This window comes from Cydia pomonella, chromosome 2 (genome assembly GCF_033807575.1).
Source record: "Cydia pomonella isolate Wapato2018A chromosome 2, ilCydPomo1, whole genome shotgun sequence".
Lineage (NCBI taxonomy): Eukaryota > Metazoa > Arthropoda > Insecta > Lepidoptera > Tortricidae > Cydia > Cydia pomonella.
Genome location: NC_084704.1, coordinates 10,304,573 through 10,331,875, shown reverse-complemented (window position 1 = coordinate 10,331,875; position 27,303 = coordinate 10,304,573). Strand labels below are relative to the sequence as shown.

At 36.5% G+C, this 27,303-nt stretch overlaps 2 protein-coding genes across 5 annotated transcripts; one reads left to right on the top strand and one right to left on the bottom strand.

Annotated features, from left to right (window-relative positions):
- Positions 1-2,041: 2,041 nt before the first annotated feature.
- On the bottom strand, positions 2,042-18,001 carry LOC133533918 (ralA-binding protein 1). 3 transcript variants are annotated; one of them, XM_061873003.1, is made up of 10 exons: positions 17,843-18,001; positions 17,328-17,457; positions 16,468-16,705; positions 11,530-11,746; positions 9,517-9,626; positions 6,847-6,998; positions 6,075-6,255; positions 4,808-4,932; positions 4,046-4,229; positions 2,042-3,038 (listed from the first exon to the last, which is right to left on the bottom strand). In XM_061873003.1, the coding sequence occupies exons 1-10, from the start codon at positions 17,925-17,927 to the stop codon at positions 2,208-2,210; spliced, it is 2,253 nt and encodes a 750-aa protein (XP_061728987.1). In that variant the 5' UTR covers positions 17,928-18,001; the 3' UTR covers positions 2,042-2,207. The 3 variants fall into 3 exon arrangements, with proteins under 3 accessions (XP_061728987.1, XP_061728996.1, XP_061729002.1); XM_061873012.1 differs by having other exon boundaries at positions 16,468-16,693; XM_061873018.1 differs by lacking the exons at positions 16,468-16,705; positions 17,328-17,457; positions 17,843-18,001 and adding an exon at positions 12,408-12,517.
- A 389-nt stretch (positions 18,002-18,390) lies between these two features.
- LOC133533948 (golgin subfamily A member 5) lies at positions 18,391-26,757 on the top strand. 2 transcript variants are annotated; one of them, XM_061873047.1, is made up of 9 exons: positions 18,391-18,515; positions 18,690-19,087; positions 19,488-19,646; positions 21,113-21,326; positions 21,804-22,079; positions 22,837-23,029; positions 24,202-24,474; positions 25,029-25,208; positions 25,623-26,757. In XM_061873047.1, exons 2-9 carry the CDS (start codon positions 18,709-18,711, stop codon positions 25,734-25,736), a joined length of 1,788 nt encoding a protein of 595 aa, XP_061729031.1. In that variant the 5' UTR covers positions 18,391-18,515; positions 18,690-18,708; the 3' UTR covers positions 25,737-26,757. The 2 variants fall into 2 exon arrangements, with proteins under 2 accessions (XP_061729031.1, XP_061729025.1); XM_061873041.1 differs by having other exon boundaries at positions 19,488-19,670.
- Positions 26,758-27,303: the final 546 nt, after the last annotated feature.

Genomic DNA, 27,303 nt, shown 5'->3' with positions numbered 1-27,303 from the left:
GGTAATCTCTCACCTCCCGGCTCTTTCCATTGAAAAAGAGGGGCAGGGGTCTACCCACTAAACCAATACCGGCGTTTGCCACAATATTCAGTCTTGAGTTTTGGGAGGCGTCCTGGGATCGCAAACATTCTACCACGACAGTGTTAAGTGACCCCCCGGAAAACAAATTTCTCAGCACGGTTCATTTAACTCTGCAGCTTACTGTACATAGGTAATAAATAATTGGCGCCCGAACCGGATATATGTTTATGCCGCTGTTTCTGGCGCGAAGGCTGCTTTTCGTTGGGTCACGTCACGTCGAGTATTGACCTACTGGACCAAAGGATTATTATAAGAGGAAACACGTAATCAAGACGTATCAGTCTCCATACAACGCGATCTGCTTCACTAATAATATAGAGATATTATTACCTGGTGTCTTGATTACGTGTTTCCTCTTATAATAATCCTTTGGTCCAGTAGGTCAATACTCGACGTGACGTGACCCAACGAAAAGCAGCCTTCGCGCCAGAAACAGCGGCATAAACATATATCCGGTCATTGTGCACGTGAGTTCATTGGTATCGCAGCATATATCATATTTCCGATTGAAAATATCTAATCACGACTCTAACGTCGAAAACTTAGAAGCGTTTTTAGAAATATTTTATCGAACCTTGTTTCCGATTCAAATTAACTTAACTATTCATTGCAATAGCAACCTAAGTGCATATACCTACATAAGGTTCAACTCAGATTTAGTAGTAGTATGGCGTCAGCGGAAATAATGTGTTCGATTATAGAATGAAAAAAAAGACAGTAATAAACAGCTTGTGTGCCAAGCAAACCACCGACGGACACCAAACAATGTGCGGCGTCATGGCAGACCTCAAAGATGGCGGCCCGACCTTGACGTCGTTCGAAAAGATTGGCCTAATATTGCTATGGACCTAGATGCGTGAGAGGGATGCGTTTGCCCAGGAGTCCACACATCACAACAATAGGCTTATAAATAAACAAAATGTAAAATGTTGCACAATCATTTCTAGCGTACTCGCATACTAGTCGTCACCATGTCATTACGATAATTAGTTAAATCAGGGGTTCCCAATCTTTTTCACCATACGGCGCAGTTACAAGTTTAGTATTTGGCAACGGCGCCCTTGTAAATTTAAAATCACGGTCGAAAAAGAGTGACACGACGCTATATTATTTACCGATGCGAGCGCTCAAAAAGGTACCCGCGAATATTTCTGGTTTCGGATAATGATAGAACTCACGGCGCCCCTCTTTACTTTCAACGGCGCACCAGGGCGCCGCGGCGCACACTTTGGGAACCCCTGAGTTAAATGCATCTGGATTGGTTTATGTGACTATTCCGAGGTTCGTAGCCATCTAAGCCATCATTAATTATAATTTGACCTCAACCTTTTGAACGCCAAGAACAGAAAGTCGTCGTTACTTGTGGCCAAAACGCCAAGGACAACGTGTTATGGCGGACGTTGTCAAAGCAACATTCACACTTTGGAATAAGGTTTACACACTGGGTTTGCATTAGCTCCCTTGCGCCCGGGACTTTGGCGTTTGAGTGATGTTTGTGTTTATGACATAAAACGTTCAAAAGGTTAATTAGGTATTGTAACGCATAACAGAATGGTTTCTTTGATTGGGCGACGTTATCCCAATATGTGTACAATTAATAGGCAATATGTACCCATCCAAAGTCACCATTGACAACAATATGACTTCCGATAAAAACACGTCAAAATAAATGGTGGTCTTGTGACTAAATTCCGCAATCATGCATCAATGTTCATTACACATTACAAGTGCTGATAATCGGAATATAAGTAGGGTAGGCAACACGATAACACAGTTAACGATTTCAAGTACGATGATAAAATTAAAATTAATCTTCTAGAACGTGTTACGTAAATATTAGGAAATGGAATGTAACAGTATAGCTTTGTACAAATTATTGTACTATTTCCATTACATACTACCATTTAATCGTACAAGGATAATAATGCTTTTAAAGGGATAAATAAATAACAAACAGAAGTAGGCTATAATATGTTAGTCATTTATATTTTAAATACATTTCGCATACAATCTAACATCACATTATTATTTGAGATATACATTTTTAAAGAGGTACACAATCAAATCTCTGCACTAGGAACACCTACTGTAAGCTTAAACATAAAGAAACATATTATATGGAAAATTTACGATTTGGATAATATTTCTTTCATAGCAAGTTCAATTTTAAGTTGTATACAAGCAACTCTTTCTTGGAATATTTGATTAATCAAACTCAGTCTTTTCTGTTCTAGCATGGCGTTTTCTTTGATCAGTCTCTGTCTCAATTCTTGCTCTTCGGGCGTATAATTTTCTTTGTTTTCCTTATTGCACTGCAAATTACCTTCCTGCTTGTTTTTCAATGCCACATGGCTTCGTAGTTTAACGATTTCAAACTGCTCTGAATTGATTTTGGCTTGCAGCAACGACTTTAATTGTAGATATTCTGCGTTTTCTAATTCTAAACGTAGTACTTTTAGTTCCTTTTCGGTTAGTTTCGGTTTGTCCTGCTCCGGTTCGAGAAAAGGTTCATCGGCCGGCGATTGTTTTGCGTCTTCGAATTTTAAATCGAAATCGTTTTTATTGGCGGCTAATCTTGGCGGTTCTTTTGTTTCTTCGAATTTCAAATCGAAGTCGGTTTTGTTTGTCCGGATCGGTGGATCTTTTTCTTCGAATTTCTCTTCGAACTTCACTTCGAATTCGTTTTTGTTTGGGATCATTCTATGTGATTCCTTCGTGTCTTGGAATTTGATATCGAAGTTATCTTCAAATTCAACAGGGAATGTGGGGTCGGGAGCGTTAGGGGAATCAGTGGCGTCGGGGAAGGCTTCGTTGGCGGCCGGCGCGGCGGGCGCGGCGGGCGCGGCGGGCTCGGCGGCGCCGGCGGCCGGCTCGTCCTCGGTCTTCTCGTCGGCGGACGGCTGCTGCGGCTGCAGCGAGTTCGGTTCGACGGATTTCTGCTTTGATCGGAGTTTTCTCTGCGAAAAGGGACAACAATAAGATTAGACAGCCAATACGCTGCTAAGTACAAATATTTTAGTACAAATTAATAATAATAAGGTTTAGTTTGTAATCAGACCATAATCATATCACGATATCAGAGAATGAATCGCTTTATACTTACCTGTGCTATCGGCAGTGGAAGCCTAAACAATGTATATTCAGTTTCAGCATGTTTATGTTATTCATCTATTTCGCCCTATTTTATGGACGCCAGCGAATAATCTACAAATAATCGGGTAAAATGATTCTTATCTCATCCTGACAGACCATAATCCCAACGTGAAGTAACTAAAGGGCACCTCCATTATATCAAGGTCGTTGATAGCCATATCAGTCACTAATCCAATTTTGAGTAAATATTTGACAAGAGTAAGCAAATATCGAGCTGCTAAATATGAATAATCCTTACATTTAGAAGTATGCATGCATTGATTACCAACCTACATATCTGCCTGGGTCTGGCTCTAGAAACTTTATTCTGATCTTTTTACAAACAGCAGTCTTTTTGTGAAATCTGAAATTCATTGATTGTAGTACTAAGACAAATTCGTGTTTAGAATTTGATGGTTAAAGTAGATGGCGCTGTCCATTATGCGGTAACTCTGTATGTCAAAAGTTGACACAACACGTTGACGTATAACAATTCAATCCTATTTCAAACAGCATAAAGTCTGATTTGGAATGTAGCTGCGTGACCAATCCCTACGTCTCCCATAGCCGTTAATCTCACGCGTTGGTAATGAAAACAGTGTGCATTTCAACGTGGAACAAAGATGTATCTGTAGAAGTAGAAACTATTCTGAATCTTATTACAAGCAGCATAAAGTTGTATTTGACATGTACTTTAAGCTGCGTAACTATCCACTGCGCCCCCCACAGCCGTTGGTCCCTCGAAGCCGTAGATCTTGCTGAGGGATTCCTGTTTGCGCTGATCGTGATTCGATTTTATTACGAATGGCCTAGAGTCGTATTTAGAACGCACTTTGAGCTGCGTGACTATCCGCTGCGCCTCCCATAATCTCTGGTCCCTCGCGTTGGTGATGAAGCCGGCGTGCATCTCGGCGTGGATCTGGTTGAGGAGGGACTCCTGCTTGCGCAGCTCGGCGCTGATCTCCGTCGCCGAGTCGGGGAAGTCCGCGGGGATGGACAGGAGGGGGGGAATGTATCTGGAAAAATAAGACTACAATAGGTAATGTCGCAGAAAAATTCTCAAAAAAACTCATTCCTTGATAGTATTTTTGTACTGTTTGTTGCTATAGCGACAATGAAAATATACATTCTATGGACATTTTCATGGTTAATCTATTTACACATTGAGTACTGGGAACCTGCTCGGCAGGTTCTCTGGTCGTAGTCGCTTTCCTCTACAAAACGGGAAATGATGGGATCGGATACGAGCGTAGCGCTACGAAAACGTTGGTAGCGAATGTGTTAGGTTTTATGAACTACAGCCCTTTGACAGACAGATAGAAAGATGCTTGTGCCGTATTGTGTAGTAAATAACTAAAATAAATCAACAAATAAATACTGGATAATCTGACAAAAACCAATCTAGTCTCACAGCAAGCTTAGTAAAGCCTGTGTTGTGGATACTAGACGACCACAAGAAATTTGGTTAACTAAGGATAAAAAAAAAATATAAATAAAATCAAACTAGACAAATAAATAGGTAATGATAGAAATTCGAATAGTTAAAAAATGCATGAAAGTTTTGTCTAATTTTGATCATCATCATTATACTTACTTTTGTAAAGTAACGTCAGAGAAGAGTTTTTCCGCTTTGTTGATAAAATAGGTGATCAAATTGAGCGACATGTTGAGCGCCGGGCCCATGACTGTCGCTATGATCTGGATGTTCACATTGTTACTCTGTAACAAGGAATAATCATTAGTGTTAGCGAGAAATAGACGCTGTTTAGCGAAAATGATCCCACGTCACCTTCGATCCAGATTCGAACTTGTGACTATTCCAATCAACTGAGCTATATCGACGCTTATTGTGTATTTTTCTTTCAATTGCTTACAAATTGTTGCACAAATACAAAACACTGATTTAGCAGTCACAAAATCAGTTCAATTTATCTTTTATAAGTAAAAACTTTCATAAAGGGGAATAATCCATAAGGATACGACCTACATGGCTTACTAACTCCACGGTAAAAAAATATCTGCTATTTCATAAAGAAGCTGACCGGACTCATCAGTATTTCAAATAACCTATTTTTCTAGCAGCTCGAAGCTTGTGTTATTATCGACTCCAAGAGTATGCTAAAGGAACCTTATAATAGGGTTGTTTCCAATTTTTTGAAACGCTTGTATTACGTTCTATATTAGCTAAAAGTTGCCCTAAAATTCAACTTTTATACTAAAAACGGCTTTAAATATGTTAAATCAACAAAATATATTTTGACGGATGCCTTCGCGCCCAAAACGCTCTTTGAAAATTGTGTGACGTCACAGTTTACGGTTTGACACATAACTACATACAAACGTAGAAGATACGAGCTGTCAACTGACATTTGTCATTTGTTTATCGCCTAACTGTCAACAGTGTCAATCAGAGAGTTGTGACGTCATCAGAATCTTCCAAGACGTTTCGAGTTTGGTCACGTGACGTGTGCCAAAAGATATTTTAAATTCAATATTTACAAAAATATGGTCATTACAGGTCCCCGAAAAGTAGTTTAACATGTTCTTATAATTCAAAAGAATTTATTGGGATACAATTCTGCCCTAAGATTTGTAGATGGAAACAACCCTATTATGGTAAACTGATCCCTGCTTGCTCATTATCGACGACGTTATCGAAGTGTCGCACGAGCGAGCCCAACATGCTTCGGTTCGGCGGCGGCAGCTTCGCTATAATCATTAACATGGTCGCTTCCCGCTGCGGTTCGGCTATGGCCGTCGCTTGCTTGAATTGTTCGCAGATTTCTTGCGTTAATATCGATTCTGGGAGTTCGATCGATAATAAGGTACCTATAATTATGGTCATATTAATTAGGTACTACCTGCTCATTAGCAACGACGCTTTCGAAGTGTCGCACGAGCCAGCCCAACATGCTTCGGTTCGGCGGCGGCAGCTTCGCTATGAGCGCTACCATGGTCGCTTCCCGCTGCGGCTCGGCGATGGCCGTCGCTTGCTCGAATTGTCCATGGAGTTCTTGTGTTAGTATCGATTCAGGGAGTTCGCTGTAGAGATATAACAATTAAATTGAAATAAAAAAAACCCTACGCTACATGCCTATAAATCCATTATATGCTAAAATGCCTTACATCATTTTGGAAAAGAGCTGATAATTTTCAAACTTCTGGTTCCATTTCTATCAAACATAGCTAAGAATCACCGCAAGGAATCTCGCTTTCACGTAAAAAAACCGCATCGAAATCGGTCCATCTGTTGGAGAGTTACGATGCCACAGACAGACACACAGACAGACAGACATTGACGTCAAACATAACACCCCCCCTCTTTCATGTCGGAAATTAATAAGTCACTTAGATATTTATGTATTATGTAACAATATATTTTGCATATGTTTTTATGGCGGTGACCCGGCGTTATTGTAGCTTGTAGCCATAACAAAACATTTGAATTTTGAATTTTTTTTTTGTTGATTTTGTCCGCGGCAGTGTTGGCCGAACGTTAATTAGAATTGACCCTTAACCATTACAAATTGAACCGTAAACTGTAACGGACGGTTATTGGTCAATTCTAATCAACGTTAAGCCAACACTGGTGCGTGGTATTGCGGAAATATCTGTACATTTTGGTTGAAGTACCTTATAAAAGCCTTTAATATCGCGCAGGCGACGGGCACGTCCCAGTGGTAGGAGAAGGCCACCTCGCGGTCGGTGTACAGCTTGCGGAGCTGCTGGAGCTTGATCTTGTCGGCTTCCGAGCGGTACAACTGGTTGGACTTCAACCCATTTGCCTGCCAACAATTAGACGGTAACAGGGTGAAGTATACAGATAATGGCCCTCCATGATTGGCCTGTTCAACATAAAGGCAGCACTGTTGATTTCGTACTAACATAGGGATCAATGACAGTACTTTAAGGGGCTCCCCCCGGTTCTCATCGATTTATGACAAGTTTTGAGTTATTACTACTACATTTGCAGTACAGATAGAATTATAAGACAAACGGCTATTGGGTTTTCAATCTTTTATCTCCAGTCTGATCTGCCAGATTTTGAAAGAAATTAATAATAATATAAACACTTATTTCGTTACTCGATTGCTGCAAAGGATCTTACATAAACGAAATCTACATATTTGGGTTCGTCTTTGATGTCTCTAAAAATTAGTGAGATTTAAATTTTAAACTAATTAACACATAAGTTATGGCCAGAAAACCAGTTTTTTGGCCTAAAATTGTTCAACTTTGATGCCAAATATATCGAAGACAATGAACTTTGAAGTAAATATGGGATACTTTATTGCTTAAAGCCGTTGCTCTTAATATAATAAGCTACAAAAAACATTATAAAAACGAAGGGATTCAGATCGAAGGTCATTGGCGCCAGAGAGCCCCTTCAGGGCCAATCAGTCCTGTATCTGTATGGGGGATAGACGTTGAGTTTGTCTTATCGATTTGCGTAGTTATATGATTAGGTGCAATTGGTGTGATAAAAACACTTACTCCAATTGTATATATGAAAATAATATCACAGCATCATCACAATTAATGTTTTTTTCTGTTGAATAAATTCGCATATATTTCGCTTAGATCTAATTTTGCAAGTCGAAAGTACATCCTCTGCCAAATGTCCAACGACCAATAGGTATTTGGTCTACAAAAACTAATACATTCAAGGTAACTATGACCTTCAGATAATGCACGCGTAAGTATCTTTTTCATAAAATAGGTGTCGATCCTTATCGTGACCATGCCAATATTAATTCATCGATTAATGCGTCAAATTATCTTGCAGATATATTGCGTTAGGGGCTGATTATAATTTTAAATGGCACACAGATTAAACGCTTGATGAAAATGTAATAAGTATTTTGATTACACAATCAACAAAAAGGTGCAAATTATTAAACCAAGGGTTTAAATTTCTTATATTATATTACAATACTATAATTGGATTGAACGCATCCACTGTCGCAAGTGGATGCGTTCAGTTTTACGATGCCGTGCCGTGCAGTTGCAATCGTGGCCCATAAATGGTCTCGCCGGAAGATCAGCGCTGACCTTCATTCAGGTCAGCATTATGCTGAGGCGAGCCCAGTTCGTGGTAAACAATGTCAATATGTTTTAAACTTTTGTATGTAATTTAAGTTTTCCCACGAAAATAAATGATTTATGATTTAATTTGATGCCAATTATTATTATATATTTTTTCTTGGCTATGGCTATTTTTAAACGATCTGTATCATGTCTTCACACTTCATTATAAATTGACTAGAGATTTTAAGACAATGCTTCTTTTCTTCAGACCTTAATTTTTTTTTGTCTAAGTTAAATACATACTATGATTATGCCTACTTTTATTTTTCAATCTATCTATATGTCGGACATCAAAGTGACACGAGAGTGAGTGACAACCTCCATTCCTCTATATTAGGTGTAGGTATATGTATCTAACATGCGCCTGCGTCTCCCAAGAAAGGAGACTAAATTATTAGCACTAGTCGATAGAGGGAAGACTTGTGTTTTCGTGGCATCGCGACTGCTCCACCTAAATTGTCAATCGTTAACCCCCTTATTCATAAACGTGTACTAAAGTTAAGATGCCGCTAATAATCGTTTGTCCCTTTCCGACGTATTGGTATGATGGAAAGCGACTAACGATTATTAGCGGCATCGTAACTTTAGTATACGTTTATGAATAAGAGGGTAAATGTTTAAAATCTTCATACATGTAGGTAGTCGATTTTCTCTCGAATGGCGTGAGACTGGTGTCTGCTGTACATGTAATGATCATTTTACGTGTGAAAGTCAAACGCAGGGGCGGCCATAGCCTCTGCGAGGCTCCGGGCGAATTTCAGGTTGAGAAAACGGATACTAGAGCTATTCTTTTTTTTTATACTACATCGGTGGCAAACAAGCATACGGTCCGCCTGATGGTAAGCAGTCTCCGTAGCCTATGGACGCCTGCAACTCCCGACGGGTTACATGCGCGTTGCCAACCCTAACACTCCACATCTTCGTTGAGCTCTGGCAACCTTACTCTCCAGCAGGAACACAACACTATGAGTAGGGTCTAGTGTTATTTGGCTCATATTGGTTCGTTTATTGGTGTTTAGTGTTATTCGGGCGCATAACATCAATACACCAGAACAAACCAGAAATCTGGCAGCTGTACGCCGACCTGAACCCCACCTGACTGCTACAAGCACAAAGATTGCTAAAGGCCTATAGAGGATACACACAGGTCAGTTTTTTTTGTACAAATAGCCCTTCGTTTGTACATAGCAATGTCAAACGTTAAGATCTGCATACCTGCAGGTAGTCGATACTGTCTCGAACGACTAAGGGAAGACTGGTGTCATCGTGGCATCGTGATCGCTCCACCGACTGGCTCAGCGGAACGCCGAATATCGGTAACGCAACTGGAAAGAAGAAACGGGTAGGTAAGTTAACTTTTCGATTCATTTAGACATCATTTACACGAACTGTACTGTACTATACTATAGTTAGATTTGTTTAATATGACCGAATTTAAGAGCTCTTATTTTCATTCGGATATAGTAAGAAGATCCATATATATCAGGAAACATATTATAATCGTATAGAAAGCAAATTTAAAGATTACAGCAGCACCTTCTTTTACGTCCTATTTACTTAAAAATTGGCATCCTACTCTAATTGCCAACCAAGCACAAAATTGATTAATTACAATAACAGTTTAATTGGGATATTTGTCACATCATTATTATGTGGTCAACGCTTCACCTTTGACATCCACAAACTCGACTAAATTATCAAATATTAAACACCTTCACGCTAATAGTTGAGATTATTTTTATCTACTCAAAAAAACTTAAATACCTAAGATTATTAACCTAAAAGAGCACGCGTGTACAAAATTAACTTAAAAAATCAAAAATTATTAGCATCTACGTTATCTATGAAATGTGCTTTACTTTACTAGATATGTCTGAAAACCACGTAAGATTTTGGCCTCAGAATAGCACATGGCTTTTAACGCTCAACTCTCGTAGAATACACATTAACATCGCAATAAAGTCGTCATTTCGATTGATTGCAGTTATGACCTAATCTCGAAACACATAGGTACATCTAACTTTAGATAAATTATAGCCTCCCCTCCCATTATTTTTTAAGAATGCATGCGTATCTTCATTAAAGTTATACGTAGGTACTATTCTCAACAGAGCGGTCATTCAACTTGTTAATAATGCAAAATTAAATAAAACAATACATCTTATCAAACAAACAAGATGGTCCTTACGATCGATGTGATAGCCGTTCGCGAACGGATTCATAACTTAATGTATCATTATCACGAAACTTTTACTGAGATTCAACTACCAACTCAATTAGGCACTGTGCTGTTATCTTCAGTCGTGACTAGATAGTGACACTGACTTATCAGTGTTATCAGTGAAAATAAAAACTGGGTGTAAAAAGTTAGTGGAAATTTTAATTACGTCAGACATATTGTTTTGATTTGGCAGCACTGATTGGAAACTCATGTTACGGGAGCGGTATCGTCCAGTACCTATTACTCGTAGGTACAGTCAAGTGTAAAAATGTGGGTCCACGAAACTTACTCAAAAATATGTCCCATAGCTCTTAATTCACCGACATAAGAGCTATGGGACATATTTTTTAGCAACTTGTGTGTACCCATATTTTTACTTTAGTACTAAAGTATGATTTCACCTATCAAATATGATTTACTCTGAAAGTGGCCATCGCACCAAAACTAAATAATCTATAGCCAGGTTAAAAAAAAACTGCACATATGTGTAACTAGTCAAATTTAGCAAGTAGATGTGAAAAGGAGTTTCGAGTTGTGAGTAATTGTGATAATCAACTGATATTGGTATTTTTGATATATTTGTTGGAGTTAGGAATGCAAAAATGATTCAACACTGGAACTAGACATACCGTTGTTGCCGGTACGTGGATCCACGTAGTTGACTTTTATGAATAAATTTTAATGCAATCTGTACAGTCGCCATCAGGTATATCGGAGCAGCCAAGGAGCACACAAATATCTGTACACGCCTCTATTGTCAAGGCGCCAGCGCCAGAGTGCGCGTGCAGATTTTATTGAGCAATATAGCTGTTTGTGAACTCGACTGACACTACCTATCGACAAAATTATTAGCTACGTACCTGAATACTTGTAGTGCATATACCTACACGACATGTAGGGGTGCACACATCAACACTCAACCGGTTGTTGATTCAGTATTGAGATACGAGATTTTTAAGAAGTAGTAAGTTTTGGTTGCATTGTTTAATAAAAAAAATATGACTCACCTCCTAAAGTAAATATTTCCTCGAACGGCACTCCCGAAGTCACAGTGGAGGGAACCTTTGTGAGTTTCTTATCTTTTTTATCCTTATCCTTCTCCTTCACTTTGTCCTTTTCCTTCTCTTTCACTTTCTCCTTGTCTTTGTCTTTTACTTTTTCTTTCTTTTCATCTTTGAGTTTCTCTTTCGATTCCAACTTGAACTTAGCTTTTTCTTCTTTTTCCTAAAAATAAGCATAGGTAAGTACAATGTATTGCTTATGTACCATCTCCGGTAAACTAGATGTCCATAGGAGTACTTGTGACATGAGCAGAACTCATGTGATAATAACACAAATATATTTATTACAGTGATATACCTCTAGGGGCTCTAGGTAAGTTACATTTTCAACGAGTACAGAACGAAACGACTCTTTGATGTTTCTAATCTACGAGTATAACACACGTTGGTATGTTTTATTTTTATTTTGATGTCTAAATGTTGACAAACAGGTGTAAAACACGAAACGAAATTTGTAAGGTACGAAAGTGATTTTAATTGTGTTAATAACACTGTTTATTTTCATACTTAAATACGCTCAAATCTAAACCGTTGAACTGTTTAGATATATATCATTTTAACGGTTTTACTTCATAATATCTTAGGTTCTAAAAAAAACAATCTAACCAGATACACTCTTACTTTTAAATCGTCTTACTAAATTACATAAACTTTGTAAACATTCGCAAAAAACCATAAGCATCTACAATAAATAGCACTAGTACGCGCGTAATGTACCCGTATCTGAACTCGAGTTTAACCCATTTCTAACTAATACGCACGTAGGGTAGTCACAAACACAAACAGTCACAAAAATTATCTATAATCGATAGAAAATCAAGCACCTTCGAAAAAACGGTCCGTAGGTGGTGCATGACGCAGTTTTGAAGCGCAACTGAACAAACCTTCTGGTATTGTCCCGCCAAGGCCGAACTACCTACTAACAAATTATGAATAATGAAACCTTCTCAACCGTGGAATTGTTGCAACTTCAACTTTATGTAATTATGCTTAAGGGACATTGTCGGTAAAGTGTTTTTTTTTTTATGCAGTTATAGTGACCGAATACTTGTAATGTATTCAAATTTTAATGACCCAGTTTGTATGAAGTTGTGTGCTGTTTTCATTTTAATCCTATGCGGTTAACCGCCAATTTCTTTGGACTGTAATAATTATGACGATTGATGAGATTTCCGGTTGTTTGGTCACAGTCAGAAACCTATCTGCCAAATAACTCCAAATATTGTCATAATATTGAGATAGGTACAATATGTGTCTAAAAGGAATTAAGCGGTCGAAATACTCTGATATTAATATTCACCTAGACCTAGGTGATCTTAGTGGGTATTGTAGATTGTGGATATTTTTCACACTCCGCATTTAACTGTCAAGCCCCTAACCATGCAACAATCAAAGGAAGTAACGAACCTACCACCACCATGTCCTGATTTACATCGCTAGTAAATAATTTAGAGCGAACAATATACATAATAGGCGTTCATGGCTTGGCTTGGTTACTTATCTTCGACAATGGAGCAAAACGTGAGCTAACAAATGCAATAAATAATAATTTATAATGACACGACCAAAGAATCTTGTCTGTACTATTTTTCTCTTTATCATGAAGTCCAAATGTCGTACCTGGGCGTTTTCAGAAAATAGTGTAACCAATTAGTGTGAGTTGTTAAGAAAAGTTAATTGCTTTGTAACGATAATTAAGCATTAAATATCAATAAAAAGTTAGTTTTCGCGTTCAATTCATAAACTATAAGCCATAAAAAGAGTAATCCAGTGATGTCGCAAAAGTAGGTCGGGTTTTTTTTATCCTGAAATTTTTCAAATCATTCACATGTTATTATAACTTTGGGCCAATTTTTAAACCAGCTCCAAAAAGCATGATGTTCCTAAGAAAAAATTACATATTTTGCAGTTTTTGAAAATGTTTCGCAGTCTTTTAGACCGCAGTTTGCCGTATAGGGAATATTACGCGAAACTGTGTAGAGGGCGCCACTATCACAATATATCACAATGTGAGGGACTACCGCGAAACAAGAAAATCGAATTTCGTTATCTAGGCAGATAACGGCCCTTTGTAAATCTGTGAAAATTTGTCAAAAAGTTTAAGGCACAGTATGTATAAGTTACTCTATGGTTTACGAAAGGCGGCAGAACATTGCAGTAACACTCCCTATTGTATAACCAATGTGATATTACAATTCCGAAAACAACAATTGATTTATAATAAGAGGTCGCATAATACTCCGTAGGCACCTATTTATGCGACAAAATGAAGAAACCAGTATTTTTGCATATTATGTAGGTATGTTAGCCAGAGGTAATGTAATGTTAAAGGAACGAAATAGGTATGCTTGATATTTGTTGGTTTATGTTTTGTAATTATTAAGGTGATCATACTTTACTCCATTAACCCTTTGTGTCACAAATTTTTGCATTTTTTTTAAATTAAGGCGTAATTTTTGCAGTAGTTTATGGATTTTGACTAAAATAAGAGAAAACACAAAAAAAATGTTTTCAAGACCCTAGCCTGTGACCGTGACAGGTCGTTACACTGCGTGCAGATCTGGTAAATGAGCCCTAGAGCTAACTGCTTGCCTACAATTCTAATGTACGATGTGCAACGCGCATGCAGTTCGCGAGCGGTTCACGAATGGCGCGTTAGCCACGCTTTTCCTACATCTGGGCCGTAAGTAGGTACCCATCAAAGATTTTATTAATAGTAATATAATACAGTGTAATATACCCTTTATTAAGCGACACCTTGACCCGAGTTATTAAGCCCACGCACTTGTCGCCTATAATTTGAAAGGGACCAATTGGTATCACTAATTTAAGGGTGTCAGAAATTACGCAAAAGTGAACCATATCACTTTCCAATAAAGGTCACAATCATTATAAGAAACATATTCCTTTTGCTTAATAAAGTCATAATGTAAATGCCTACGTAGAGTTGAGTATTTGAAAAGGGTTGCAATGTTCTAACATGCAGTGAGAAAGCAGTAGATTGTCTGTAGTATGCGTGAGCAGTGGTCACCTATACGCGGTTAAGCATCTGTTAATCTAAAGTTAAGTATGTGTCTACTTCCTATGTAATTGTGTAGATGTATTATCCTTAAATAAAAATAAATAAATAAATAAGTACTTCCTAGTTAGAACAGTTTTATTTTTATTTCTTTTCCTTTTGTAAGAATTCGATATGTTTTCTGAAAGAGCTACGTATTTATATGATTTGATATGACATATATATTATTTTATCAAATTTCTATAAAGAAAAGTAGGTACTGTATGTAATTGCATGATTTCTATAGTAATCTAAATTGTAAGGGGGCATTTAAATCTTCTCGGGTCAGAGGTGTAGGGTTAGAGCCGGTGTAGCTTTATTTGACGTTCATAAGCGCATTGTAATATGAATACTTGAATAATAAAATATCTTTATCTTTATCTTACAGTGGGCCCAAGATGGTTGGCTCTTTATCATTTGTCACCATGCCTGTCACATTCTAACAAGTAAGTGCAAAAGTGACAGGCATAATGACAGATGATAAAAAGCGGCCAAGTGCGAGTCGGACTCGCCCATGAAGGGTTCCGTACCATTTATGACGTATTAAAAAAAAACTACTTACTAGATCTCGTTCAAACCAATTTTCGGTGGAAGTTTGCATTGCAATGTATATCATATATTTTATTTATCATTCTCTTATTTTAGAAGTTACAGGGGGGGGGGGGGCACACATTTTACCACTTTGGAAGTGTCTCTCGCGCAAACTATTCAGTTTAGAAAAAAATGAAATTAGAAACCTCAATATCATTTTTGAAGACCTATCCATAGATACCCCACACGTATGGTTTTGATGAAAAAATATTTTTTGAGTTTCAGTTCTAAGCATGGTGAACCCCCAACATTTATTGTTTTTTTTTTTTTCTATTTTTGTGTGAAAATCTTAATGCGGTTCATAGAATACATCTACTTACCAAGTTTAAACAGTATAGCTCTTATAGTTTCGGAAAAAAGTGGCTGTGACATAATCGGACAGACAGACGGACATGACGAATCTAAAAGGGTTCCGTTTTTTGCCATTTGGCTACGGAACCCTAAAAATGGAACCACGCTGCCACTGCTGGTACACTTTATACAACAAAAGTTAACCAGTGAATATACAATAAATTCACCTATTACTTAAACATGCTAGCTTAATTTAAGTGTATTTTCGTAAATTTTAATTGATAACCAAAACTTTACTGCGATAGATATATTCCACCTGCCCACCGCTAAATATAGAAAAGCCTTATCAGATTGTTTAATATAGATTAATGTATACTAATTTAATTTATAATTGCCGTGTTTAGCCAGAGATACATTTAAACTATTATTAGCATAGTAAAATTGTATATCTGTCCTACCTTCTTCAACTTTATGTGTATAAGTAACTTGTGGATAACGTTGTTGGCTGTACATAAAAACAACACTTATAATGTAACACCATTTGTAGATTGTATTTGTATAGTTGTTTGTTATCCCTTAAAAACAATAAAATAAATAAAATAAAATAATGTCAAACATTTTTCGTTTTTGCAAGCAGTTTTAAATTGGGCCTGCAATTTTTATTTATGTGGTCCACCTAAGTTATAAAAGTTTGATATTGTTGACAATTTCATAAATAAGAAGTGATATTTGTTAGTTTTCTTCTTTACCAGTCTAGTCTTTGCTAATAATAGCAATAGAAGGACCAATAATTATCACAATTGAGTCAATACTACTATGTACACCCAGTTGCAAAGGTGCATACCCACTTTATAAATGAGTTAGATTTATAAAGTCCTTTCTGTACAAGTGTAGCATGTAGACTGTGTATACATGTTTGCCACTAGCATTGAATAAAAAAGTACCTTGTCCTTTCCCCTCAATTTCTCGCGTTTTTCTTTTTCTTTCTTCTCTCTTTCCCTCTCTTTCTCCCTTTCCTTTTCTTTCTTCTTTTCTTTTTCAGTCAATTCTTTCTGCTTGGTAGCATCATCAAGAACTTTCTCTTTGTCTCTGGATTTCTCTCGTTTCTCCTTGCTTTTAGTGCTAGTAGGGAACTTAAAAGACTTTGTCTTCTTGTTTTTTGAAGGGCTCCTGTTGAAAATACTTTAATTCAATGTTAAGTTGGTACTTGTAACTATTCTGTGGCACTCGTACAGAGTTATATCTATTAACAGTACATATGAGTGACTTGGTATAGCTGTAAACTTTTACTTGTGTCTGTTTGAACAGAGTTCTAAAACTTGTTCAAAGTGGTTAATACAATCAAAACCAGATATTATAACTATAATATCTGGTGTAAATAATATATAGTGCTAATAAGCTATAGTAGAATCTGCATATAATGGCATCAAAGGGAAGTGACAAATACATCATACCAAAAACTAAACTTCGCAGAGTAATTATGTCATAGTAAGCTGTTGGTAGGTATAAGCAGAGTCATAATAAACAGATTCCACTGTAACAAATGGATACAAGTAAAGACAGAAGGGGTTATTGCAGGAATGATTTAGTGTATTTAAACAATGTTTATTATAAAATAATTACCAAACTATGAATTGAAAATAGGTAGTAAGCTCCAAATGTGCTTAGAAATATTAGAATAGTATCAGTTTTTAAAGTTTTAATCAATTTTTTTGGCAAGTGTAAAACATTCCCGCACCAAAAACCCCCATGTATGGTTATAATAGTCTGAGTATAACCACATTCAAATTTAAAATAAACAAACTTGGTGTCAGTGTCTTCCTCAGGTGAACTATCACCCTCTAATGCAGCATAGCCTCTATCTTTCTTCTCTTTTTTGTCTTTCCTGCGGCCCAACAGGTCCTTCTTGCTGGGTTTTTCGTGGTCATCACTGACTAAAATATTAAACAAGTTTTAACGATGTAATAAAGTTCATCACTTAAATTAAAGCAACTGTAAGGATCACATTTTCAGCAATATACAGATGGAAGAAAAAAAAATTATAAGGAATATATTCTTCTACATGAAGTGTTTATCCAACCGTTATATGAAATGTATACCATCAGCCACATTCACATGTCTAAATCGATGTTATACACTATTAATTATCGTTAAAGAAGTTTATCATAATTAATAGAAGACGCAGAAGCGATATTTTAAACACAGTTTATGCTGGGTTAAGCTTCAGATTACGTTAAATCTAAACTTACGTTACGTTAAATCGAAATCTAAAGTAATAAACATTGAAGATGTGCTACGCAGTTTGTATCAAAAACTTACAATCACTTTCGTTGCTCTTACGCCCAGTTTCTGAGGCATACAGTCCTGGAAAATCTTTCTCTACATCTGGACTTTCGAAATCCATTGTAAATGCACTGAAATACTGAATTAATTAGTAAAATTATTATTACGATTGTAGTTAATGTAGTTTACTGTAGTCAAAGAGCATATAATCACTACGTTACTGTAGTAACCACATTTTTGACAGTTATGAGGAGTTTTTTATTACTCAAATTTTTATAGCATCAGTGTTGCCAGTAACAAATTTAGTCGACTGCTACTCGACACTAGATGACGCTGTAATATAAATTTGTTTTTCAAGTTCCGAATCGTAAATTCTACACCTTACTTGCTTCTGACCATTCTAAATATAACATTATTTTGTCAATCGTGACACCTTACTTGTTTATCGTGTACATAATTGTGAATAAAGATTTTTCAGAGCATTTTGTAGTTTCAGAAATGTACTTCAAAGAATATTAATCTAATCAATGATTATGTTTAAAATTTTTATGCACAATTCGGACCTGTCTGTCAGTAATTTCGCAAAGGATCGTGTTTACGTGTAAAATGTCAAAGTCAAACGTCATTCGTATTTTGAGTTTGGATTAGAAATTGTATTAGAAACGAAATTCAATAAAATTGACATGCATTTTAAGAGTAGTATATACGTGTGAGTAATAATAATCTGTTTTATTTTCACCACAATATAATGTCAAAGTTTCTTTGTTGATTTTACTATTAATTTGTTTGAAACATGTTTCCTACTATTTGTTTACTTGTCTTCCCAAACTTAGTCTTGTTTTTATACTTTACTGTTTTCTCAAGAATAATTATTTTATTTCAGACATGTGTAGGTATTTAAAATGGCTTGGCTCGCTGACCTTGCCGGTAAAGCGGAGACGCTACTCAACAACTTAGACGAGCAAACTGGTGCCGCTCTACGAAGCAATGGCCCTAGGAGGAGAAATGAAGGGGAGTTTCCCGTACCAATTGGAAATCGATCAGCAAGTCCAAAGCCACGATTTCTAACATCAAGGACACCATTAGTGACTGAAACAATACCAAGTTATGGTCCTAGAAAAGCAACACTAACATCAAAACCGTTAGAAAATGACTATAAAAAAAATCCTCCAAGGAGGACTATGACTATGAAGGCTCTGCCTAAAGCAACTTATGACAATGGCCCTGTAACTTTAGTTAGTGGGACTATGCCCAGTGAATATTATGGAGTCAGACACAGAAGTGAGGAATATTAAATTGATCTTAATTATTTTTATTTAAAATTGTACAATATTATTCAGTTTGTATTGTCTAGTACTACTACAGTACCTATTAATTTCTTTAATATTTCAAGTATAGGCACTAAGTAGTCCCTATACTTGTATAGATACTACTATTAAGTAGTAAGTACATTTAATTTAAGTTAACTAAACCCTATCAATTAATTTTATTCTCAATTACTTAATACAGAAAATTAATCATTTTTGAGCAAATGGTAAACCTAAATAATACATCACATAGGAATACTTATATAAATAAGTACCCACAATATTCGGATTCTATAATAATATAAGGCAAGTTATTACACTCTGTTTTGAACTTTCATATTCATTATGATTCTATCACTATTATTTTATTACAGGATCAAGCTTACCAACAAATAGAGAACTAATTAATCAACAAAACTATGCATATGAAATGAATGATATAATTGTTGAAAATACTGTATTGAAAAATGAACTCAATGTATTGCACAAAGAGGTATCACAATTGCTTCTTAGGCTGGGGCAGACGGAGGATGGTAATGATGTAGTTAGTGAGCAAGGTATAGTAGTATCTGTTTAGTTTGGTATGGTTATTAATGTGGTTAGGTACTTCATAGTTGGTATGGTATAATTGGGTAGTGGGTGGTATGGTTGGGTTGGTTGGTTGGTAATTTAAACTACACCAAAGATAAATTATTGACATTTTATTATTTCTATGTTCGTCCGGTTATGTCTGTGTTTGTGATTTCTGTATGTACTAACAATAGTCTTGTAAGTTATGTTGTGTAATACTAACACTTTTTGGGCTTTGCCTGAAATAAACGATTTAATAATAATAATAAGCTTGAAGGAAAGAAATATAACACAAATTAAGTAATCAGCAAGAGTGCTTTGCATTTGTTCATATTAGTCTATGATCTAAAGACCATTCGTCAAACTATCCTTAAACTAAGCCTTCCAAAGCTTAAAGCTTGGGTATGGCTGTTTATAATAATTGCCACATAATATATATCCTATTTAAATTTAATAGTCTTATGATAGGGATGTTATGGTCTATGGCTAAATATTTAATAAAAGAAAGAAAGCAGACAAAACCTAATAGAACACTGCTCAGCGTCAAAAGCAACGGATCAGACTACACGTCAAAAGTATCTCCATTTTCTAATAGCTTAACAAAAAGATAGTCCATGTATGTAGAATGATCAGACTGTGCCAAATACTTTAGATGGCAGGTAGTTGTATGTCTCTACAATGGAAAAGAATTCCACGGCAGGTTCTTTTGGAGTCTTGTTTCATCTGCTACTGCTACTGGTGATGCTGACGGTACTTATAGTTAATTGTCTTGAAGTTGTGGACCATAGTAGTAGGTACTGAACTATATTTGGGTTTTACGGTACTTAATATGACATATCTTTAATTTATTGATTTTTAGTATTTAAGAACTTCTTCTCCCATCCAATTTTTTTATTAAAAGTAAATTGTTAAACATGAGAATCGTATGTTATTGGCGACATCTTTGATTGAAAAATGGGCATACTTGTCACTACTCTTGTTATACTCCGGCAGTGTTCAGCTGTCCATGTCTCATGTCACTATTATTATTTTATTTTATTTTTATTACATACATGGAAAACCAACAGCTTTAAACATTTCTATAAGATACAATAGAAATACAGAGCTGATTACAGGTTCTTACTTATAAAAAATTAAATATAACAAAGATCAAATATAATTATAATTCAGTTACACACACAAGTGCCTACCTACAGCATAAGCCAAGGTTAGTGTGTATAGCAAGCTGCAACAGCATGGACACATAACGAATGGAATTCATTCATAAAGTAGCCATGCACTTCCACTACTGACTGTACAAAACTTAACGAAAATCTAAATTGACCTACGAAACCTAAGTACCTATGTAACTACATAGTATTAGTATTATTATACTTTAAACTTACTGATACTTAAAAAATGGAATAACAATGCGTTGTTTACGTTTCAGAATTATCAAAAGCTACAGTGAAGCTTAAAACAGCAGAGCAAGTGAGCCAGCAAAACCAAGTGGACAAGTTGTCCTTGTCCGCACAGTTTGAGGAGTTGAAAATGAAAATACATGAGCTAACCGTCACAGAGGTGGAAAGGCAGAAGCAGCAATGTAAACAGTTAGAATTGGAGATTGAGCTCATGAAGAATAGAAATAAGGAGTTAGAAGAACTGTTAGTGGCATTATAAGGCAGTTTTCTATTTTCTTTACAACATATGTACAGGTTAAAGTAGGACTTAACTGACTTTTGTTAAGCCTTAGGTAAAGATAATTATTGCTCTCTTTTCAAATTATCATTTGGGGTGCATTTGTTAGCACACGTAGGTAGTGGCGTATTTGAAGATTGTCACACCAGCCCAAAACTAACTAACACGCCTGACTTGCCTTGTGCTGCTTCTCGCAGCTTGTTGCCCTGGTAATTTTTGGTCCTAAATAAGATAAATGCGTGTGTGTGTGTGTGTGTGTGTGTGTGTAGGGACACCAAGGCAACAATTACCAATCGTATATTTTTCTTCGAACATTGTCAATTGATCTATTCTAAAATGCCGCAAAAAAACCAAAAGGGCTTAAAATGTCTATTGTCTAACTAATATATGCTGCGTGCAGACGGCCATCAAGGTTTTAAAAAATCTACCACCTTTCTTTCCAGCGTAAGACAGCTCAACAAAGAAGCGTCCGAACACGAATCCCACCAAATCAAAGCCGAGAAAGATCTGAAACACGCACAAACAACCATCGACGAACTCCAGTCTAACCTAGAGAAGAGTACAGCGGAGTGTAGAAGGCTCGAGGCGGACTGGGAGTCGTACAAGTCCAGGGTCAAGGGTACGCTGGCTGCGAAAGATAAGGAAATAAAGCAGTTGCAACAGGGACTAAATTTGACTGAGGATACGAAGATACTGATTGAGCAGTTGGAAGTGTTAAAGTGAGTTTTATTGTTATTCAATATTCTGAACATAAGTTGGGTGAAGTCAAAACGAAACACTTGTAAGTATGACATAATATAGGCTTTTGTCATTCTTGACTCTCAGACCAGGAGGGCACGTCATTTTACTTTTTTTTAAATTCTGAATTTCACTGTAGTAGTCGAATGTTCTGTTGGTGGGAATATCATTTTGATATACACTTTTGAAAAATAAGTCACAGCAAATATGTAACAATTATAAATCATAGATAGAAATAATACTATTTATTGGCACACCTCAGTAAAAAGATACAAAAGAAAAGAAACAATTGATTAAAATTAGAGGCAGACAACAGGCGGTCTTATCGCTAAAGAGCGATCTCTTCCAGACAACCTGTGGGTAGCAGAAAAAGAGAGATTAATTGAAAAAGTACAAGTTGAACGTTATGAAGCCTACATTTACACACACAATTATAGTGAATAAACATACACATATAAGAAATACAAATAGACACACATAAACTTATATAAAATAAACCGATATGATAGCAGCATGTCAGCCACAGAGTAAAAATAACCATGTGCTATACAAACACCAAAGAGAATTTGAAATACAGGTAGATTGTCAAAGAAAATTTTGTAGCACAGTAACTTTAAGTTGGCACTTTTTCCTTCCTATGTTTTTATTATTTGTATAATTTTCTCTTTTGTGTTTGTGCTTACGAATAAATTATTTCTATACTACTATACTTTATAATTATTCTATACTAATCGTCAGAGAGCAGCGAGACGAACTAACCGAGTTAGTGGCAAATATACGAAGCGAGAGCAACGAGACAAAGCAACACGTCGAGGCGCTGGAATCGCGCTGTGAGGCCGCGGAGCGCGTCGTCGCCGCGCTGCGGGACGCGCTCAGAGACGAACGGAGCCTCAAGACGCGCGCGGACGCGCAGGTGGCGGCGCTTACTAAGGTACAGCCGCTAGGGTATAGACTATAACCGCGAAAATCGAATTTCGTCAATTGCGGGAATTTTTCTTTGTCACTCTAATTACGTATTAGTGAGAGTAAATAAAAGAGAAAGATCCCCGCAATTTGCGAATTTCGGTTTTCGCGGTAGACCCCCAGAAGTCTATTCAATCCATAGTTCAATGTATTATCAGCAAAACTTAAAATAGTTAACGTGACCTTTAGCCCTGCATATAAATATTTATGTCGGTCTTCACATTGCTCCGGTGTGCGAACAGGACAGGTACGTACGTGCATCTCATCATCCAAAGTGGCGTACGGATTCGAATAAATGTGATAATTTGATTACCGCGTAACCTAATGGTTTGACTGAGTGTACTTTATAATAAAGTAGCGTATACTTGCCGCAAAACTGACTGGCGACCGAGACCATAATGTTATCTCCTTTACCCTTGATAATACCAACCAAGAGTGAAAGATATGGCATTATGACCTGACTCGCCACTTAGTTTTGCGGCAAGTATAGTACAAAATCACGTATTAAAGGTAGAAAAAAAATGCTAATAGGAAAACTTGCAGTCCTGAGGTCATAAGGAGCAAAATATGTTAAGTATATGTGTTTTGGTCAACTTTAGCAACAAAAATATTTTTTTTGCATTTTCTGCACTACACGTTATTTCTTATTAACATCTTGGCAAAAAAGTATTACAATAAATAAGTAAAGGTTTTTATTTATTTAATTACAGATAAAAATTGCGAGTTTACTTTAAAATTTGAATGTCTGACAGAAGGTAATTAGGTATGTTTAAACCAAGTCACATATTGGCAGCGTCGCAACCAAAAAGTTGTTTTTCACTAAGTTATTACAGAAACAAATCTTCAAAAGAATTGACATTATGTCATAAAACCGATTTCAGAAAACTTTCTATGACATTTTAGTCCCATGAACAACGCATTCCATTTTAGTCCCGAAATGCGGTCAATCAGCCCTCAGCCCACGATGTATATAGATATTTACCGTAATCGACCCAATTTTAGGTAAAGTAACCAAGTTAAAATATGGTTCCTCTAATGTTAATATTCATTGTAATACCCCATGTGTCTGTCTGTCCCATGTTTATTTGGACATACAACTCCCAGCTGCTTATTCTTTTAAAATCAACTACTCTCTTTCAGGAGCTAAAAACCATCCACTCCGAAACCAATCAAACGCTCGTCTCCCTCCACACAGCGCTGCGAGAAAAGGACAACGAGATATCCCGCCTGAAAGAGATAGCTGCGCATAGCGCTGACACTAGCGCCCTCAACGTCGCTGACTACGATGACCAGGCGAGCATAGACAACGAGAAGATACATTATCTGACGCAGACTTTGGTACAGAGGCAGGGGAAGATTGACTCGTTGCTGGCGGATAATAATATGCTGAGGATACAGATGGAAAAGTTGGAGGTGAGATGATGTTTGACTTTATATTGTTTTAGGCGGGTATTCCAGTCCCAATACATTGATATTAATTTGGTCAGTTTTCCTTATCGAAACCGTGAGAATGGTTGCGTTGATAACGCTTGATAAAATGACCGCAATATTGATGTTCCCATAGGTAAATAGCAAATTTAGGTCAGGAAATATTATTTTGATAGGCACATTTTAATGCCAAATATCATTGCACATATTTTTCGTAATTATATTCAATTTGGAAAGGCATTTTTAGATCTTGTCATTCACGAAGACGCGTGACGTAAAGGTTAAATTTGACAAATCTGCGCGTCATAAACGCCTGTTAAGTCTAGTAAGTCCTTGACAATCGGTTGTTCTTATCCGTCATGTTGACATTTGTGTTTGTTAGAAAGGGACAAAATTTAACAAAGGTTTGTTAAGTTTTATGAATGTCTTGAAGGTGCGAATTTAATATTTTTTCATCATGTAAGAAAGTCATGAATCTAAGTATCAAATATTTAAAGGATATAAATTTATACCTAACTAATGAAATTACACAATTTCAGTGTAAATACAAGTCGGAGTTATCGGCCCTCCGCGCAAGAAACACACACAGTGTGGTCCAACTACAACACGAAGAACGCTCCCGCCGCGCGCGGCAAACAGGCTTCTTTGGAGGGCTCTCAGTGAAGATCGGGTACATGTTCCGATACCCCGTGTTCAGGATGTTCGTGCTCTTCTATATGGTTAGTATACTAATCTGCCTTTTACTAGCCCTAGCCCTACATTCTTTATGTTTCAAAGCTTTGACGAGCCATGTTGCTTGAAATAAATGCAATACAATACAATACATTGTATAGTATAACTATAATACGACGCACTCCCGGCCTCCACATTCATTCAGGTTGTTCCATAATAAGTTAAAATAAGTTTTGAAAAGACTGTTACTAAAACATTACTGTAGGTAATTCTTATTAGAGACAGAGTGTAAAAGTTTTTGTTGATATTTACCTCAACTTCATTCTGTGAACGCTCTGAGATAACTAAATAGTACACTTACGAGAAAAATTTATATTTTTTTTTTCTTTGTAAATATAAATCATTTACCATTATATTAAAACTATCCATAAACAAATTTTGTAATTAGACTTTTGTTTCAGCTGGGTCTTCACTTTTGGGTGATCACCGTGCTCCTTACAAGTACTCCAGACGTCTTCAACAAATCAGGATTAAGGAAGGAAAGCTTAGATAGGACTCATCCATTCCAAACTTAAGGTTACCTTTTGGATTCTACGTCAAAACTATTTTAGACTAAAGGCCGGTTGTAAAAAACCGCCTGTCATCGGTAAAACTTTCGCAAAACTGTATTGTATGGGAAGTTTCAAAGTTCACTGCTTGTCGTTGATTAGTCTGTCCATTGTGGTTAGTGCAACCGGGCCTTAGACATTAATTATATCAAACGCGATTACCGCGAACCGTGTTTACGGATACATCGTATTATGGTAAGGTTTACGACGGGCGTAGACGAATTAAGAAGTTAATATGATATTATTACATATTTATTTTGGTGCTAACTTTAAATTAGTGAAGTGTATAAATAAATTGTAAATAACTCTGTTGAAAAGTTTGTTATTTGACTTGTTTTCAGTTTGGTGTTATTATGTTTTTATTAAAGGAATCTTGCCACCATTTGTAATTCTTATGATGGTCGTTTGTGGCGGTATCTACATTACATCGTTCCATTACTGTGATAATCCTTATCTTTTGCCATTTCTTTGTGACATATTTTTAAGTTATTTCTTCAGTTGTATACTGATGAGTGATGTTTCATACATGTCCAAAATATGCACATATTGTTTTTAATTCTACGACGCCAGTAACATTTATTGCATCTCCTTCAGTTCGTATTCAAATCTGGTTGACTGTTTATTATTTTGTTTGGATCATTGTGGAATACTTTAGTGTCCCGTTGGTTAAAAGCTCAAATTACATGTAAATAGTTATTTACGATACAAGTCCAGAAAATAGGAAATTCGCAACGAGTGCTGTTAAATTAAAACGCAACCAAAAGGAGTGTTTTAAATGGACACGAGTTGCGAATTACCTATTCGCACGTGTATTGTATAATTTTTTACAGTACATATGGCTCTTTAAAGTTTAGGACGAGTAGGTAATTCGCAACTCGTGTCGATTGAATTATCACCGCTCGTTGCGAATTTCCTATTTTCTGCACTTGTATCGTAAATAACTATTTTACATCAATATTAAAGTGCACAATATATGTGTCCCCGTAAATTGCATTTTTCCTTGTTCATTCCACTTTATTTACCCAACGTGATCGTGTCAGGGGTGGAGCTCGGTGATGTGTTGCGGTAAACAAAATAGAAGGATACACGGAATGGTAAGTTGAACCGTAAAATTGGTCTTGTGATGAAGAAAAGAAGAGGAAGAGATATAAAGTATCTGGATTATATATTTACCTCTACGATAAATACTCTAAGATGTAGTTACTAGTTACAAGTAAATTGTTTCTAGTTTGTAATTGACATAAGGCATAAGTATATTTGATTTTATACCTTAACATATATGGAATAAAGTCGATGTTGAAAGTTGCCGACCAAATGGCAAATGTGCTTAAGGCGCTCTTATAGACAGATTTTAGGTTTTTGAGGGGGTGAAGCAGACGAAGTGGTAAAGCAGGCAGGCGGGCGCCCCGCGCGCCGCGCTCGCAGCAAGCCTACGTCCTTATTCTGACGCCATCCGTATTCTGGTTTGTTAGTTCTGGGATCTTTTCCGGAAATTTATATTGATTATGATTTAAACTTAATGAAATTAAAAATT

Excerpts from the sequence above, each read along its gene's own strand:
- LOC133533918 (XM_061873003.1), bottom strand. The coding sequence starts at position 17,927 with ATGGATTTCGAAAGTCCAGATGTAGAGAAAGATTTTCCAGGACTGTAT. Across the intron at positions 16,706-17,327 it reads GAGGAAGACACTGACACCAA|TATTTTCAACAGGAGCCCTT; the intron begins GTTTGTTTATTT and ends ATTGAATTAAAG. Across the intron at positions 4,933-6,074 it reads GCGTCGTTGCTAATGAGCAG|AGTAACAATGTGAACATCCA; the intron begins GTAGTACCTAAT and ends TCCTTGTTACAG.
- LOC133533948 (XM_061873041.1), top strand. The coding sequence starts at position 18,709 with ATGGCTTGGCTCGCTGACCTTGCCGGTAAAGCGGAGACGCTACTCAAC. Across the intron at positions 19,671-21,112 it reads TGATGTAGTTAGTGAGCAAG|AATTATCAAAAGCTACAGTG; the intron begins GTATAGTAGTAT and ends TTTACGTTTCAG. Across the intron at positions 25,209-25,622 it reads TGTTCGTGCTCTTCTATATG|CTGGGTCTTCACTTTTGGGT; the intron begins GTTAGTATACTA and ends CTTTTGTTTCAG.